This window comes from Actinia tenebrosa, unplaced genomic scaffold, assembly GCF_029948245.1.
Source record: "Actinia tenebrosa isolate PJP-AT-01 unplaced genomic scaffold, QUT_ActTen_1.0 PGA_scaffold2__45_contigs__length_23673736, whole genome shotgun sequence".
Taxonomy (NCBI): domain Eukaryota; kingdom Metazoa; phylum Cnidaria; class Anthozoa; order Actiniaria; family Actiniidae; genus Actinia; species Actinia tenebrosa.
The window spans coordinates 22,317,608-22,335,108 of record NW_028292579.1 but is presented as its reverse complement, the minus strand read 5'-3'; the positions used below and the strand labels follow the sequence as shown (position 1 = coordinate 22,335,108).

Genomic DNA, 17,501 nt, shown 5'->3' with positions numbered 1-17,501 from the left:
CCTTTTGTATGCGAGACTGTGCTGCGCGTTTGCTGCTCAGCACCAGATCCTTTGGATGCCAGGCGTATAGAAAGTCCTCGTAGGACTTCGCTCGTACGCGTTTGCGCAGTGTTTTGCATTGCTCGGCATCACTGAGGCCCCGAAGTTCTGCTTTCAGGTTTCTTATTTGATCCTTACTGCGGTAGTCGGCGTTAATTTCCTCCGCATGGTCTACGAACCCCTTTAGCCATTCGTGGGGCATTTCTCCGGCTATTGGAGGAGGCTGGCAGGGATCTCCTGCGAATATTACTTGACATTTCCCGCGAAGGAACTCTACGAACTCCTGCAGGATTTCTAAAGGAACGGTGCAAATCTCATCCCAAAGTATTACCGGTGGTATGTCGTGGATAGCTTCCGGTACCCACTTTTGGCCATTCCAACGAAAGAAGCTGTGGTACGTTTGAGCGTCGTGGCCCATTTCGCAGAGTTCTCTTTCCAAACGGTGCGTTGGCGTTAGCACCTTTATCTTAGGAAAGAGTTCTAACACGCGCGTCGTCTTACCGCTGCCTCCCGTACCGTACAGATAGGAAAAGCGTTGGTAGGAAATAGGATCGGCAACGGAAGGCAGCGGCTCCACAGTGGGCGTTATGGTGCCCCGGGTGTGCTCGCCGTGATATTCTACGCGTTCTCTCCAAGCTTTTATTTCTTCATCTTTGACACGCCATTGACCACTTTCTGCGAGTTCGTCGTCGGTGTAGAATTCCTTCATCTTTTCTAACACTTCGGGCTTTACGTACAAGGAATCCGTAGCTACGCGCGGAACGTCCTCTTTGTCAAACCGCAGTAACATCGCGAGAAGGTTAATGTGCGCATATGCAAGCATGCTGGCACGCAGATGATAATACTGCGGTCGATGGTCCTGGTAGTAACACAAAGCATTCCACTTACGTTCTCTCTGCTCGGCTTCTATGAAATAATCCCATTTCTCCACGGACACCATCGTTCCTTGGTCATGTGCGCGCTTTATAAGGAAGCTTAGTTCGCCTTCGTCTGTTATCAAGCGACGCTGCATATGTTTTTCTCCTTCTTTAGCGCCCTGTGTGAATTTACCTATAACAATCCGCGCTGTGGGGTTGTGCTCTGGGAGCCATTGTGTAAAGGCGCTATGACAAAGTATGGCTTCATGCGCTGTGTATTCGAGCAGCTTACGCTCTTCAAAGAACTTCAATAAGGGCACCGGTATCCATTCTTTCTCCTGCAGGTGCTTTCCGTACCACGCATAGATTATTGGATGCAGGCCCGACGCTAATTTCCAAGAGGTTAATCGTACAAACCCCGTTGCCGGGGAGTCGTAGTGACCATCTAGAGACACACGGAAGAATTGGGAGTCTGGATGTCCGTAACGGTCGTAATATTCCTTACAATCTCCTAGACCTTTAAAGCTTGCAGGGTAACAGTGTTTCATATCCAAAGACACGTATTGGTCTTCGTCGTATTCCATGTTCCACAGACCACCGTGACCGTGTTCTACACAGGCTTTGGCTATGTCTCCGAACTCTTTTGGGGTAGGTTTCCATCCATTTCTTTTCTTTGCGGCTAAGAAGTCCAAGCTGCGACTGCTAAGGACCTCGTCAGAGAAGTCTTCCCCTAAGGTCTCACAGGCGCTTTGAATGCGCTGTTGTTCAATTTCGGGTCGATACAAAGTGCCGTCTTGCGTCATAAACTGACTTCCTTCTGAATCCATCAACCAAATGGAATTCTCATGGATTAACTCTGCCAATGGAGAATTCTTATAGACCTTCGTTTCCTTCTTTCTTGGGAACCGCAGTTCGCGCCAGGCGTGCCCATTGTGCTGGTAGATGACTATAGGCGCACCACGGCCCCCATATTTGTGTGTTCCGGAGTAAATAAAGCCGTCGGTGATATCTTTCACATGGATTCGCCTCTCCAGCGCCGTTTCTAACTTCTTGATGTTGTCTATCGACCCTCCGGTCCTATTAGTATCTTTTTCCCATTTCCTGATGGCTTCTCTTCTCTTTAAAGTCAGTTTACCGCCCCGAGAGGAGTCTTCAAAGAACTCTCTTACTAACTTCCCTACGCAATTACCGGGATGTCGCATCGGTTTCAACTTCTTAACGTCTGGCGTCTTTATCTTGTACGCACCGTAAATGACTACGGTAACAGGGTAAGCAACCTCGTAGAACAGCATGTCTATTCCTACCAATGCTCCCGGGCGTGTGTTTTCGTTTAAGACAAACAGGTCCTTCTTACCAGACGCCCTGATAGGATTGCGCCCCTTTTCTATCATCCACTCGCCGTCTAAATACTTTTTGGGGACTTATATAGGGCTAACCTCAATGTCTTCCTTTTCAAAATATGTAATCTACATTTTTTTTTTTTTTGAATAAAGTATTATTATGAACGTTAGCTCCAACCGGTAGTTACCTTCGGGTATTAAGTTAATTATTCTTTCAGCCCTTTCTTCTGTCATCGTCTCGTCCGTATCTCCCTCCATAAATGTTGTGAAGGCAAAGTCAGCATCCAGGCGATTCAACACCTGAGTTCGCAGTCGGCGCACAGTTTTATTTCGAATGCTTGTGATGGTGTCCATCTATGTGTAAAGGATATCTTAACCTCCGTTTGCGATATCTTTGATTCCCAACACAGCAGCAGTAAGGACTTGTCGCGCGGGTATTTCCCGCTGCCGGCACCTTCCTTAAACCGCCTGTAAAACCCGTAAATCTTTGACATTGACCGCGAGTCCCCCTTACTGCTGCTCAAATACATTAAGTGGTTACACTTCATCAGCAATAAAGCATTTTTATGAAAATTATCAGTGATGTTGCCATAACAACATGCACATTTCACTGACAAAACTCCATGACAACTTCGTGACAAAACTTCTGTAGCACCAAACTCAACTGAGAAGTACAGTAATAACTGCAGACTAATATGACTAAAATGGAATTAAGTTCTAAGCTTTCCTTTTAATGATACTTTATTTAGAGAGAATTTTATAACTGCATGATGACATCAAAATTTTCTTCTGTGTTTGGTCGGAAGTCTGCTGTTGTCATAGGAATGATTCATGTGGATCCCTTGCCAGGTACAAATTCCAAATAAACATTGGGTGATTTAATAATGAAATTTTGTTAAAGATGATGGAGTGCAAACAATGTATTCAGTGAAATAGCAAAAAAAAAAAAACAACTAGATAACAAATCTATTTCCTTTCTTTTAAATTGTTTCATTGATGCTATTTTCCACTAATTATTGTACTATTTCTTGGAGGTATGGTTTGCATTCTATTGTACAACATTATTAAATTTTAATAAAGGATAGACTGAGATATTTTTCATGTTGTAGCCTCTGATGTTTTTTTGGCAATCTTCTAGGAAAAGCAATTTTGTATTCATTTTTGTTTCTTATTTAGGAACTCCATTAAATAAATTGTCAGTGGATCAGATTGTTAAAAATGCTAACTGTGAGGCACAGATTTGCAAGAAGACAGGGGTGGTGAGTATGTGAAGTCAGTAACGTACTGACTTCAATACTTATTCATTCATGTTCATTCATTCATTTGTTTGTTTGTTCATTCATTCCCTTGTTCATCCATTCATTTATTTTTTCTCTTTTGTTAGTTTTTTGTGTGTATAATTCTAGATTATACTTTAAATTCATATATTAGGTATACAAATATACAGTTGACTCTCTTTGACCAACCAGCTTCTAAAATTCTTATCTCCTTTTTTCATGTAACCACTGATATCGAATTTCTCCTAAGTGACTGATGAAGAAGTGTAAATCATACCGCTACCACTTTTTTTAGCAACACCTTTTTAGTTTGGTCATTTATGCAGGCATTTACTTCAAACCGCAGGATGCTGTCATGGTAGAAAACATGCATGACCTTCCGTATCTCAACCGTCAAGTTGGACCAGAAATTACAGCTGCAATGAGTGTGATCTGCAATGAAGTTAAAAGAGAAGTAGGCAGCACTCCATGTGGGATTCAGATTCTGTCTGGTGCCAACAAGGATGCCTTGGCTGTTGCCAAAGCAACTGGACTTGACTTCATACGAGCAGAAGGGTTTGTGTTTTCTCACATTGGAGATGAAGGACTGGTGAATTCAGATGCTGGAGAACTATTGAGATACAGAAGACATATCAATGCTGAAAATGTTCTAATTTTTACTGACATCAAAACTAAACACCGGTATATTAAATATCTATTTCTTTGGTTCTGTTGGCTGGGGGTACATAAACCTCCACTCATCTTCCATCTTTTCCAACTCCTCACCCACCCCCACTCCATTTTCTAGGACTCATGCTATTGCCACTATTTTTCCTTATGTTTTCAACTTTTTAAAATTGCCTTGGTAATGCACTTCAGGAAACTATGGAAAACGTTTTGGGAAATGGGTGGAAATATATACGGAAGCTCTGGGGGGACTTCAGACTTCAGACTTCAGACTTCAGACTTCAGACTTCAGACTTCAGACTTCAGACTTCAGACTTCAGACTTCAGACTTCAGATTTAATAGTTTGTTTTATGGTCATCCTGTGTTTTAACACCGGCAGCCGGCCATTTATTGCTTAGTATGCTTGGTGTGCTGAAGACAAATGCTCAAGTTCAGTAGTATTAAATGGACAAAAAGGTAATTCAGATTATAGCATACTTAATGTTATATAACAAAGGTTGATTTTCCACTAATTAGCTTCTTTCGACTGCTTGAGTGGGAGACAAAATTAGTGAACTAGTGGATTGCTATAAAACGCCACGAGGTAGGGCTAGCCGAAAAATACCTATGCTAAAGAGCAGCAGTTGAAGTTAATATTATATAAAAATGCTAGCCTAGCATTACCATGTAAGAAAATGAGTATGAATGGGATAACACGTGCAACAGAGCGTCTTGCATGATAAGGCGCCGAGGGTAAGCATGTTGCTTGGTGTCAGAGTAGATGAGGAAAGAATAATATATTTGATTTATTAATAATCTTTACAGACCAAGTGGCTGCTAGTTGTAATACTGTTTACTGGATTTCCATATTGCTCAGGAGAAAACAGAGAACGTCTTATCACGTACTATTTTCTAAAAGGATACAGATATGTGGAAATTGTGGCTACACTTCTAACAGTCCATGGCATAAAACTATGTGTGAGACAGTTGAAAAGGATATTGTCTCGTCTCCATCTGAAACGAAGAGTGTTTTGTGGCGACGAATCCGATATTGACGATATTGTCAGGGCAATTGAACGAGAACTACAGGACAGTGGGGGGAGTATCGGGTATCGAACGATGTGGAGACGCATACAAGAAGAGCATGATTTACGTGTTAATCAAAAAACCGTAAGGCAACTCATGAAAGTTATTGATCCGATAGGAGTTGAAACAAGGAAACGTCACAGACTATCTAGAAGGAAGTACGTTGCACCTGGCCCTAATTATTTATGGCATGCTGACGGTTATGACAAACTTAAACCTTTCGGGTTTGCTATTCATGGTGCTATGGATGGATACAGCAGACGAGTTCTATGGTTACACGTGTCCCCAACGAATAATGATCCAGCGGTAATTGCTTGGTATTACCTGAAATACTTGGAACAGCATCAGCAAGCCCCAAGAATTCTCCGATGTGATTTGGGCACGGAAAATACAACAATCGAGGTTTTACAACCATTTTTCCGCTACGACTGCAGCGATGCATTCGCTGGGGTGAAAAGCTTCATGTATGGGAAAAGCACAGCAAACCAAAGAATAGAGGCATGGTGGGCGTTGTTGAGAAAGTCCTGCACAGGTTGGTGGATAAATATGTTTAAAGATCTCAGGGATAGGGGATTGTACAATGGTCATGATCCCGTACACATTCAGTGTTTAAGGTATTGCTTCATGGGTGTGCTTCGGGCTGAGCTTCAAAGGACAGTTAAGGAATGGAACTCTCATCCGATCAGAAGCAACAAAAATGGAGAATGTCCATCCGGTAGACCAAATGTCATTTACTTTTCACCTGAATTGTATGATTCAGAAAACTTTGGGATAACGGTGGACGTTGAAGACGTTGAAATTTGTTTAGACGAATATGCAAGTCCACCACCTCCTGACTACACTGATGACTTTCTACAACTACTACATCTGCTAAGGCCATTTGCTGAGAGACCAAACACAGTTGGTGCAGCTTGCGATCTGTATGTCGAACTTATTGAAGAGCTACGCCGTTTGTAAAGGGAGTAGACTTGAAAATTAACACCGACCTTGATCTGGATGTCAACTACATTTTTACTTGAAGTTTCCAAACATTTTCGTAATCAAGACTTTGTTAGACTTATAGCTCGCTTTAAATACTGAAAAAATACAAGTTTTATTATGCTTTTATGACATCAATTACAATAACTGTCACATCTTTAATAAAAATTTCTATATCATGAATAACAGTAGTTCAATTATCATCAACGATGATGATACTAATAATAATTATGTCATCAATTATAATAACTATCATATTTTCAATCATAAAAAATCAAGTATCATCAATAACAATAACTATAATAACATAAAGTATATAATCTCTAATAATCAATCATTACCCTAAGCTCAACCAAGATCGAACGCATGTGTACGAACGGCCAGAGTACGACAAGCAGAGGGGATTGCCTTTATGTGTCTTTCAGGATTACCTGAAAATGAACAAAAACCGACTGTATATTTGTTTCAATAATTAACACACAACGCCGAATGGAATAAAGTATAAAAACTAAAAGTGTGTAATTTTAAAAAAATATTAAAACTAAACATAGTGCGCGCTAAATAGCGATAAATTATGCTAATCCTATTGTTTTCAATAGCTTTTTAAACAATACTTTGCATTATTTAGTCCTATAAAAATAGCACTGTATAGGACTTGATACTGAAAACTATTGCACACTTTTACTGTTTGTACTCTATCGTTTAAAGATTCCTTTTCAAAAGTAATTTTAAATATGATTATATGTCTAACTATAACAAAACATTCGAAACCTAAATTTCTCCAGTCATTTGCAGTCGAACGGGCTATTAACGCCGGACTGTCCAAAACTTACTGGAGTTTCAATTTCTCTTTAGTACATTCAGCAGAGGCGGATTCAGGATTTGTGAACGGGGGGTGACTAGTCAATCCCGTGACCACCCCTAAATCCGCCTCTGATTTAGTGACACACGGACGTAATACTGAGAAGATGTTCAAGGGCTTTGACTTATTTGCTCCTTGCCCAAAATGACACCGCATTAAGGATATCAATTGCACGTGGACGTTTCGTTGGATCGTACTCCAAACAGTTGGTAAGAATAGGAGGCAACTGGTTTAATGCTTCAGGGCTTTTCTTGTTCTTCAGCAGTGATTCCACATCGACACAAGCCTCCCCAGATACGTCTTGCCAACAATCTTTTTCTGAAACAAGCTCAACCAATGTGCAACCAAGGGACCATATATCTGAGTGTAATGTTCCTGGTTGTTTGTCCAGTAAACATTCAGGAGCTAGATATTGCGGCGAGTAGTATAGGGAATGGGGGTTCCAGCGCAATCTCAACACGGGCAAGACCCGTGTCAAAAATCCACCTACGGACAATCCCCACTCCAAGTGTGGTTGAGGGCAACAGCGCAAATATGTTAGTCTATATATGGAGTGCGAAGATTGTAAAGAGTTTGTTTATGATTTCTGTGTAAAGTGCTTGAAACCCAAGTTTGTACCTACTAAACCAAATAAGTATATTTGTTGTGGTAAGAAAATGCAAATAGAAGACGACACGTCAGCACAGTGTTACGAGTGCGGTAAAAATATTCGTAATGCCGTGCCTTGTGCTACCAAAGAGCAATATTATTCCAACGGAGGTCGTAAGAAGACGCCATACAAAAGAATAAAATACTTTAGGGACTGGATGAGTCATATCCAAGGTTATCGACCGGTATATTTAGACAACGAAGTAAGGAAGAAAATCATAGACCACTTAGAAGAGACAACCCCGCAAAGTCTACGGAAAACGCTGAAAAAATTAAAGCTAGGGAAATATTACAAAGCTATTCCCTATCTTTTGTCTGAAATTACCGGTAAGTCTATTCCCGAGGTTTCTGATATGACAAAAGCCGAGTGGATGTTTTGTCGGCTGGATAAGGATATTCCTTATTACCCTGATGTAATCTACGAAATATTTCACGAAATCGACCCCAACCACCCCCTCTTAGGATGGATTCCAAGAAGATAGTGAATCTTATGGCATAAGATGAGAAATTACGCGTAATAATTCGCCAAATAAGGTCATGCAAATAATTTATATTATGCGTAATAATTCGCTAAATAATTTATATTACGAGTAATAATTTACTAAATAAGGTCATGCCGTGTATTATGGTATAAATCTTATGGCATAAGATTACGCGTAATTTCCAGACTGTCGTTCGATATGTAAACGAAATCCCGTCACGCTCTTTTCAAAGCAGATGTTTACTGAGCAAGCTTTCTTTGAAGCTCTTCTTTTGCCTCCTGGTAGATCTTTTTGCGAGATTCCTCGGAAAGATCTTTTACGACTGTTTTTTTATTCCTCATGTCCGACTTTAATTTCTCGTACTTTTCCTCTTCGGCTAAGATAAGCGAGAATTCTACGTCGTCTATCTTTCTGTCACGCAAAGCCTTTGAGACAAGGTCAGTGATCGTATTTACTTTAGCCCTTGACAGAGCTATTGTCGTGTCGTGTTTTGATATTTTGCTTGACAACTGTTTCATAATGCCTGTCGTAACAGCGGAAACAATGCCGCAGACGGCTCCAACGCTGGCCAAAGGAACGCCAACGACTATTCCAGGCCCGGTAAGTGAGGTGGCAACGCCGGTGCCTGTTAACGCCACGGACATGGAGCCGGAAGTTATCGCGATTTTATGTAATATGCTTCGGGCTCTAGCATACTTTTTTCGGACTTTTTCGTAGTGTTTTGCCTGCCCTTCCAAGTAAGCTAAGATTAAGTTCACTTTATTCAGACGAAAGTTTTCAGCGTTTAGTTCATTAGGTGTAGTATAGGGAACATCTGGGTACAACTTAGGTGCTGATGGTATAACATCCATTATATATACTAATGTACGACGCTTTTGGGAATGATATTGAGGAGCAGCCACATCACGACAACCGGGATTACTGGAACTGGAGGGCCTTTAGGAAGATGTTTCCGCACGCGGATGCTAGTAAGTTCGAAAGGAGGCCTGATGGGATTTACTTCAACGGCTCCAGGATGTACAGCAACGAGGATTTGAAGCCTACGCTGGTTAATCAAATAGACGATCAACTGAAGCATTCGCCAATGCATAAGCCAACGCCAGCGCCAACGCATGTTGAACCCGGTTGGTCAAAGGAATTATTGCTGGGTACCAGTACTTATCCGATACCCGCAGTTTCATTTGATAAACACCCAAGCTTGGACCTAACGCTGAACATGCGGATCTCTAACAAGCATTCCTTTCCGTTAAAGGTGCGGGATATCTTCAAAGACGTACCCATTATTCATACCACCGCTAAGGAATCTCATGAATGGTTAAGTGGTCCTAACATGCGTTATTGGCCGCAGCAACTAAACTTTGCGGTTTGGTGTGCCACTAGCGGCTGTGGTGTAAGTGCAAACTTGATGAAGAATTCAATATTTATGTTTCATTTTCACTTCACGGTTAGAAGAATACTGCATGAAATGGGTGTTATTGCGCTGCCGGGAGATGCCACGTTTTATCCAAGAGATAATAAATACAGCGTGCCGGCTTATGACAGACTTTGTAAGGAGTTCGACGTTGTAGGGAAGGATTTCCGATGCACTGCCGGCGCTAACAATGGTCTGGGGCATATTTGGGCTTATTGGGGGATTGGTGGACACGAGCTAAGTGATAAGGAAGTTCATGCGTTGCGGCTACGGTGGAACACGGGATATCATAAGGAAACTCACGACAGTAGCACCTTCTTTGAACCAAATACCAAAACCACTAAGGAAGTCAGAGACGGACCTCTGTTCAAAGACGAGGGCGGTAAGTATGCAGGGGCCAATCCACTGATTATTAAGATTACCAACGACGAGCAAACAAAGCAATATCTTAATTTCATACCCCCAGAAGGTAAAGGACTAACCAAAGCCGGCCTTGCCCGTTTAAACCGCAGTATAGAAGCTTACGTGTATTCTATCCTTGGAGCTCAGGTAAACACCCGATCCAGCATAATCGGAAATACTGGCGCCGCAGAAGAAACGCGAGCCGAAGCCTTGATCTTATTCGAAAGTTCGATTTTGGAGGGCGATATTAGCAAGGGCGTACAGCGTTACCAACTAGCTATACAAAATTCTAAGGCAAGGTTGGACTATGCAATAGCCCCGGGTTGTTGGTTAATGCCTAGTAATTTATCTATAAATACTGGTTCTGTAGTAGGATACAACAACAAACTGCAGCGAGCTACTAAGGATATGAAGTTTGGGGTGAACGACGTGAACTCTGACACTCTTAGGAACATTCCTCACTTCGTGGAGAAGCCAAAAAAGGAACACGCAGAAAAACCCGAACCAAAGAAGAAGCCCCAAAAGAAGGTCCTGCCTGCGATACCTGAGGAATATGACCATAACTTACTAAAGGTCGGCTTAACCGCTGCAAGCATTGGTCTGAGTTATTATATATGGCGATGAACAACCCCTACGTAACTGGAGTAGATTGCGTTTATACGACTTACACAGGCGAGAAAAAATACACCCAAGCATCTTGGGTTGATGTCACGGGGATGTCCGTGGATTTGAACTACTCCGGAAAGAAGTTGATATTATGCAGCATTTCTTTGGGGGCCGTTAGCAGTGCGAATATAGGATTTCGTTTCTGTGACGACAATGGAGTATTACAGCCCATGCGCGCGAAGACGAACAACAGAGAGCCCACGCATTTCTCAGTAGAGCCGCCAACGAATAGCTCTGAGAATCTTTCCGTTTGGACTTTCCACATGGTTGCTGATTGCCACGGGAAGGTAAAGCTACAGATAAGAGTAGATGACACCGGGAGTGTTTGCATAAATAGCATAGAAAATCAAAGGAATACTGTCTATAACCACATGACCATCAGCACTTTGACGGTAATGAGCCTCTAGAAGGGAACTTGTTCCCTGTAATATATGAATCCATACGTGAGGGAAACGCGTTATACCCACCGCTTAGATGAAGAGGGATATGACAACGGCGCTTGGCATGACGTTGGACTGTGGGTTGAAGTTGGGGGCACTGCATTGGTCATTTGCACTATTAGCATTAATGCAAATACGCATGCGAATGTGGGGTTTAGGCTTATCGATGAGAATAATAAGCCCCTGCTTCCTTATCGAACTTCAACGAACACCAGGAAAGTTACCCATTTTTCGATGGAGCCCTACACTGGATCCACTGAAGACCTAACGCCAGTGACTTTTCATATGCTAGCCAATTGTAAATATGCTAAGTTGCAAGTCACTTCTGATGACGGCAAGTTTGGGATAAATCGCATAGGTCGCAGGCCCGCTAATGCAGCCTGGAGTCATAAGCCCATTTCTACCATGAGTGTGTTGCCGTTGGCTCCAAATTACCAGGGCGGTGCTAATACCGTCTTTTATTATCCTCAAAGCAGGACACCGTCCGATGAGAAGATCAAGCCTTCATCTTCTTCAGGAGGACCACCCCAATAGCGACGACTAATATCCAAATGTTATTCCCCACGAACTTTAACAATTCTCCGCCGGTCCTAAGTGCCAAGGAAACAACCGAACCCAGCAGCCCAGGCAAGCCGGCTGCCATCTTTTTTCCCAAGTCCGTCAGCCCATTGCCTAATTTCTTTACGCCCGCGCCCGTAGCCTTAAGCGCGGATAGGATAACTCCTACTACGGTGCTAATAGCAACCGCGAATGCCAGCGGAACACCATACTTCAAAAGGGCTCTTTTTACCTTTTCCTTGGTAGTAAGTCCCAACTCCCTTTCCTTACCTTCTATTTGCGTTTGTAATTCCGCATGGCGTGCTCGAAGGGTTTCTAGTTTTCTTTGAGCTGCCTCCCTTTCCTCTTCAGTACGAGTTTGGTCATTGATTATTTCCTGCTGCCGCTCTATTTGCCCCTCCAGGTCTTCGATGGCCTGTCTCATTTGCCGGATTTGCTCTTCTTTAGTGTTATTTTCGGCAACCAACTGCCGCCGTTCCTCTAAAGAGCCTGCTATGGTGATACGTAAGTTCTTAGCTTCTTCCTTGCTCATATCCAGGTCTTTTAGAACAAGATTGAAGGCGTGTCGGACTTGGTCTCTTTCGTCTAAAGCCGTTTCAGCTTCTCGCCTGAGTTGCAGTATGACTTCGTTCTTGCCCTCGATTTCTTTCTTGTGAGCATCGGTTAGCCGCCGTATTTGTCTTTCGTAATTTGCTTCCTTTTCCTTCAACGTTTCTTGTAGTTCCTCGGCGTGTTTTTCTAGTGCGACCCTTTCATTCAAGGCTGCCAACCTTTCTAACGCACTTCTGGTAGCTAGTTGAAAGCCTTTTAATCTTGCCACGTCACCCCTAACTTCACCATTGTCGTCGAAAAGGGGTTGCGGTTTCGTCCAGCGGTCTTTGTCAGGAAATCTCAAGTCTTGGACGCTTATGAGGACTTTGTTTCCGCGTTCCGTGAGCCTTACGTCGTCGGCCTCGAAGTGGGAATAGCGCTGCGTTAGCTCTTGCGTTGTCCACTCTACAGTTTCCCGCGCGGTTGCTCCCTGCTCACCCATGTTTCGAAGTTCTATGTACTCGGGGACGGACTTACCCGGGTTCTTTTCGCGCCACATGCGATTCAAGGAGGTCTTGAAGCTTTTCCACCTACTGCCGTACGTGTTTTCTAGGGCCATGTCGTAGATTAGGGGGTCGGTTTCCGCGCCTTTAGTCCATGCGTCGTATTCTTCGTCGTTAATGTCGACTTGACCTTCTTCGGTAAGGGGATCGAAATCACCTTCTACTTCCATTATATATGATAAGCTCAAAGTTAAACCCCAACGTATTACCTAAGCAGGTTGGCGGACTGAAAGCAGAACGCACCTTTCACCGGGTTACATTCACACCTTCTAGCGCAAAGCCGGGGGAGACGCTGTACGTAGGCGTACCCCGCCTAACGGATAACCTAGTATTGGTTCCTGGTACCCTGGCGCTAAGGTTTGACCTAGCAATACAACCAAGCACTGCGGACGCGCGTCACGTTGTCAACGACCTTGGCCGCAACATTGTCTCAAAGATGCGCATAAAGTTCGCCGGGGAATCCTTGCTGGACTTAAACAGGTATGATTTGTATACCACGTACAAAGACTTATGGTTGACTGCATTTGACCGCGCGCAAAGGATAGAGCAGGGAATCGCCAGCGAAGCCATACGCAAGGTAAGAAGCGCAACCGACAGCGCCTCGGGAGAAGACGAAATAAAGACGGCTTATGGTACTAAATATGTCGTTCCTTTGGACTTTGAAGTTATTACGAACCACGGTGCATACTACCCAAGGCAGCTAAGCGAGCTGCAGTTCGAAGTGACCCTAGCAGATACTACGAACATCCTGCAGGGAAAAGACGTAAGTTCAGCAGCCGTCCACCCATACTCCGTTACTAACTTAGAGCTGCAGTATGAAACGGTATACAGCGAAGACTTAGCACGTAGCGCCGGTATGGAATACAGCTCCGGCAAGGCTTTTCTTTACGACCACGTTGTGATGTATAAGACGTTCAGCTTTACAAATAATGTCGAAGAGGTCATCAACCAAAGCATTAACCTTCCCAGGCGCAGCCTTACAGGGATAATGTTGCTGTTCGCAAAGACATACACGGCAGGATTGCGTGACTCTGAGGCGTTCTTTAATCCTAACATCACTAACGTAGGCGTTAGCATTAACGGAGTGCCTAATAAGGTTTACTCACAAGGGATAAAGCCCGAGGACATGTACCGGGAAGTCGCGCGTAAGTTTGGTGACCAAATTGGCCCAAAGGAATTCTTTAAGGATAAGTACGCGCTGTGGATCGACATGCGTACAACGAACGACGAAGACCTACATGGACAGGGTTTACGCCTGATAAATACCCAGGACGGCATTACGTTGGAGATCAAGCGCACCAAACATGCCAGCGACACTACTAAGATCAACGCATATATCTTCGTAGTCTCAGACGCGCAACTGAGTGTAGAAATGAATCAGCTAAAAAGCGTTGCGTATTGATTCGCGTTCCTTGAGCCAAGCGAAAGGATAAAAAAAAATATTCCTTAGGTATAATATGCTTCGCGTATTCGAAAACAACGAAACCAAACTGCAATGCATAGTGCAAGGCGATAAACTTTACTTCAAAGCGAAGGAGGTGGCGGCGGCGTTGGGCTACGTAAATTCCAGAAAAGCGGCGTCTGATCACGTATCAGAGGAAAACAGGGTAACTTTGAAGTCTTTAAAGGGTGTAACTCAGCGTGACACCCTTAACGCACAACCCAATGCCGTGTATTTGACGGAGGAAGGTCTTTACGAATTGATATTCGGATCTGAAAAGGCTGAAGCAAAAAAGTTCAGGAAATGGGTGTTGGGTGACGTTCTACCCACGCTAAGGAAGACAGGTAAATACGATATGGAGAAGCGATTCAATGGTTCAAATCCAATGGCATTTAAGATAGAAACGGAGGCAGACATACACGATAGAACCGTACACAGGGTGCGTAGGTTCTACTCGCACGTAATCATAGTTCCAGGTCTTGGAGAACTGCAGGACACCGCAAGTAAGCGCATTAAAAGCTGGCGGAAAGGCTACCAGGCAGGTCAACCTGATCTGCTGATCCTTAACAACCATAATAAATACAATGGATTATGCATAGAATTGAAGACACCCAAAGGCACCGGCGTATTGTCCGAGAAACAAAAGGTAATGTTGGAACGATATGAAGAAAATGGATATTTAACCATCGTAAGCAATGATTATGATCTACTTTGCAGGGAAATAGACGAATATGTTGCCGGTATTCGCATTCCTTGCCCTTGGTGCATTAAGGCATTCAAAGGTCAAGACACTTTAAGCACGCACCTTAAAATATTTCATAGGTATAATGATTCTTGAACAAACACACTGGCGAGATCTGTCGCAAGGCGTTTCATATCGAATAAAAAACTACGTCGCATTCGAAGACATCGACCGTTTGAGGTTGGTCTTAGAACGCGACGGTCAGGAATACAGCCTTTGGGCGCCTGACTGTGTGAGATACATACTGCAGGGTGAAGAATATACACACCTACGCAGTCATGGTAAGGTAAACGGCCGATGGAAGTTTGACATCGAACGTCGAGCGGAGGATAATCCGTTGTGCGACTAATCCTCTTCATGGGCGGATAAGTAGTCATCTGCTGTGTCTGCCCTCATTTTTTCCGCCATTTCATACGCTGATAAGGTAATAGTCACACCTCCTAGGAACGCTGCGATGTAAGGTAACATTATACCTTAAGTAGATTCCACTCTTTTCTTACCAACAGATAATGATCTAAGGGCTTAGGGCCATCGTAAAGGCAGCACCAAATATGTTGGCCGCTACGTATACAGCCACATCGGTCGCAGATGCCATCCCAGTGTTCCCTATTCTCCCACCTTACACCCTCATAGTCGTCGAAGCATACGAAGTCTTCGTCGATCTCCTTCTTACGTCGCGTGAGCACCCGGCCGGTTTCAAGGGGGCAACATCGCTCTGCTAAATCGCCGTGGGTCTCGCAGACCACATCTGTGAGGTCATAGCGACGGCAGCGGTACTTATGCCAGTTTTCTTCGAAGAGGGGTTCATCGCATCGGTGGCAATGGCCTTTAAGGCAGACTCTATGCTCGCGGTGATATCGTAGGGCCTGTACTGTGGACAGTTCCTTACCGCAGTCACCGCAAACAGTGCTGATGGTCTTCTGACAGACTTTCTTGGAAAGATGGTATTGCAGTCGCTGCTTGCTACTAAAAGCTCTATCACATTGCACGCACTTCATTATATACACCTTATTTTTTATTGTTAAATTGTTAAACCCTGTAAGAGGGTTTTAGGATAGGGTCTATTATTTCTTGTTATTTTGTTAAGCCCCCATTAAAAGATGAGGCATCATTCTTTCTCATCGTTGAAACCAGCAAAAAGATAATCATGTTAACCATTCTTCGATTACGATGATTTAACAAAATAACGATAAAAAATAGGTCCTTGCTTGAGACCTCTTTGCAGCATTTAACAAAATAACAATAAAAAAGAAAGACCTATGCTAATTCCCCTTGCCGGGGGCTTAGTAAGATCTTCTTTGCGACCTCTTACTCTTCTCGAACGTCGTCTAAAGTCCTTTGTGCTTTAGTATCCGCGGGACACCAATGTCCAACGAAGTCTTCTTCAGAGAATACCTTATTACAGTGACGGCAGGTGTATTTTTTACACGGTTTGGGTATCGGTGTTTTGGGAGGGATTATGCAGTCAGCAGGTAGTTCGCACGTAATGCAGTCCATATATCTATGGGGGATATCGAATGAAGTCCTTAATGGACTCCTTAGCCCAGCCCGCCATTGTCAAAAGCGCGCCAAACCGTTCTGCACGCTTCAGACCACACATTTCATCGTACAATTCCTGTACGCGCTCTTTTAACCGGTCTATCTCTTCCCTTTGCATTTTTATGGTGTCTCTTTTATCTTTTGCGTCGGCGACAATTCTTTGCACTGCGTCCACTGGGTCCATTGTATATATAATGGATCCGAATCATATTCCTTGTAACGCTCTGATAGTAGGACCCACCGGCTGCGGAAAGACCCAGTTCATCGTGGAGCAGCTATTAGGACCCTTTAGATACCGATTCGACTACATAGTGCTATTGTGCCCCACCTACGTGAATAACCGCACCTGGACGGGCATAGGAGTGAAAGATGACGACTTCTTCGTAGATATCTTAGACCCTAACGAGTTATCCAGCCATCTTAAGTTCTGGCATAAGCAATTCCCTAAAGATACACAGACTTTACTCATATTGGATGACATCGCCTGCGGGGACGACGTAAAAAGACGCACCTCCGAGCTCGTTAAGCTCGCTTTCAGCGGCAGACACGACAATATCAGCGTTTGGTTGCTCTCGCAGCAGCTTACCAGCGTCTCTAAGCCCTTCAGGGAAAACATAGGCTCTCTCATAGTATTTTATACTCCAAGTAAGTCTGACCTGGAAACCATCCTTTCTGACTACGGCGGTGAGATATCCAAGGACCAGTTACACGAATACATGCGGCATTTAAAAACGCACCAACATTCCAAAATGATCTTCTCTTTGAGGTTTCCCTACACGGTTGGAATCTATGATTCCTAATGTATATGGACATTGAGCAGCTCATAGATGAAGTCCCCACACAGTTAGATGAAAGTAACCTCAAGGAACAACTTAACATTCTTGTGTCTTCTGGGAAGTGCAAAGAAATGATAGGCAAGGAACTTACCCATGAGCAGGTTAATAAGCTGTCGGAAGAGGAAGTCAAAAAGTTCCATAAGAGGTACGAGGCCGC

The 17,501-nt window shown here is 43.6% G+C and overlaps 2 protein-coding genes across 2 annotated transcripts in view; both read left to right on the top strand.

The window, feature by feature from the left end:
- Positions 1-17,501, top strand: part of LOC116300682 (uncharacterized protein F13E9.13, mitochondrial-like) — a 47,697-nt gene that overhangs the window by 15,770 nt on the left and 14,426 nt on the right. Inside the window, exons 2-4 of the mRNA XM_089034410.1 lie at positions 2,986-3,085; positions 3,413-3,495; positions 3,860-4,194. Coding sequence (XP_088890536.1) covers positions 3,004-3,085; positions 3,413-3,495; positions 3,860-4,194 — 500 coding nt within the window. The 5' untranslated portion in view covers positions 2,986-3,003. The remainder of the gene's footprint in view (positions 1-2,985; positions 3,086-3,412; positions 3,496-3,859; positions 4,195-17,501) is intronic.
- Positions 4,209-6,404, top strand: LOC116300670 (uncharacterized). Its single transcript, XM_089034409.1, has 2 exons — positions 4,209-4,636; positions 4,985-6,404. The coding sequence occupies exons 1-2, from the start codon at positions 4,625-4,627 to the stop codon at positions 6,200-6,202; spliced, it is 1,230 nt and encodes a 409-aa protein (XP_088890535.1). The 5' UTR covers positions 4,209-4,624; the 3' UTR covers positions 6,203-6,404.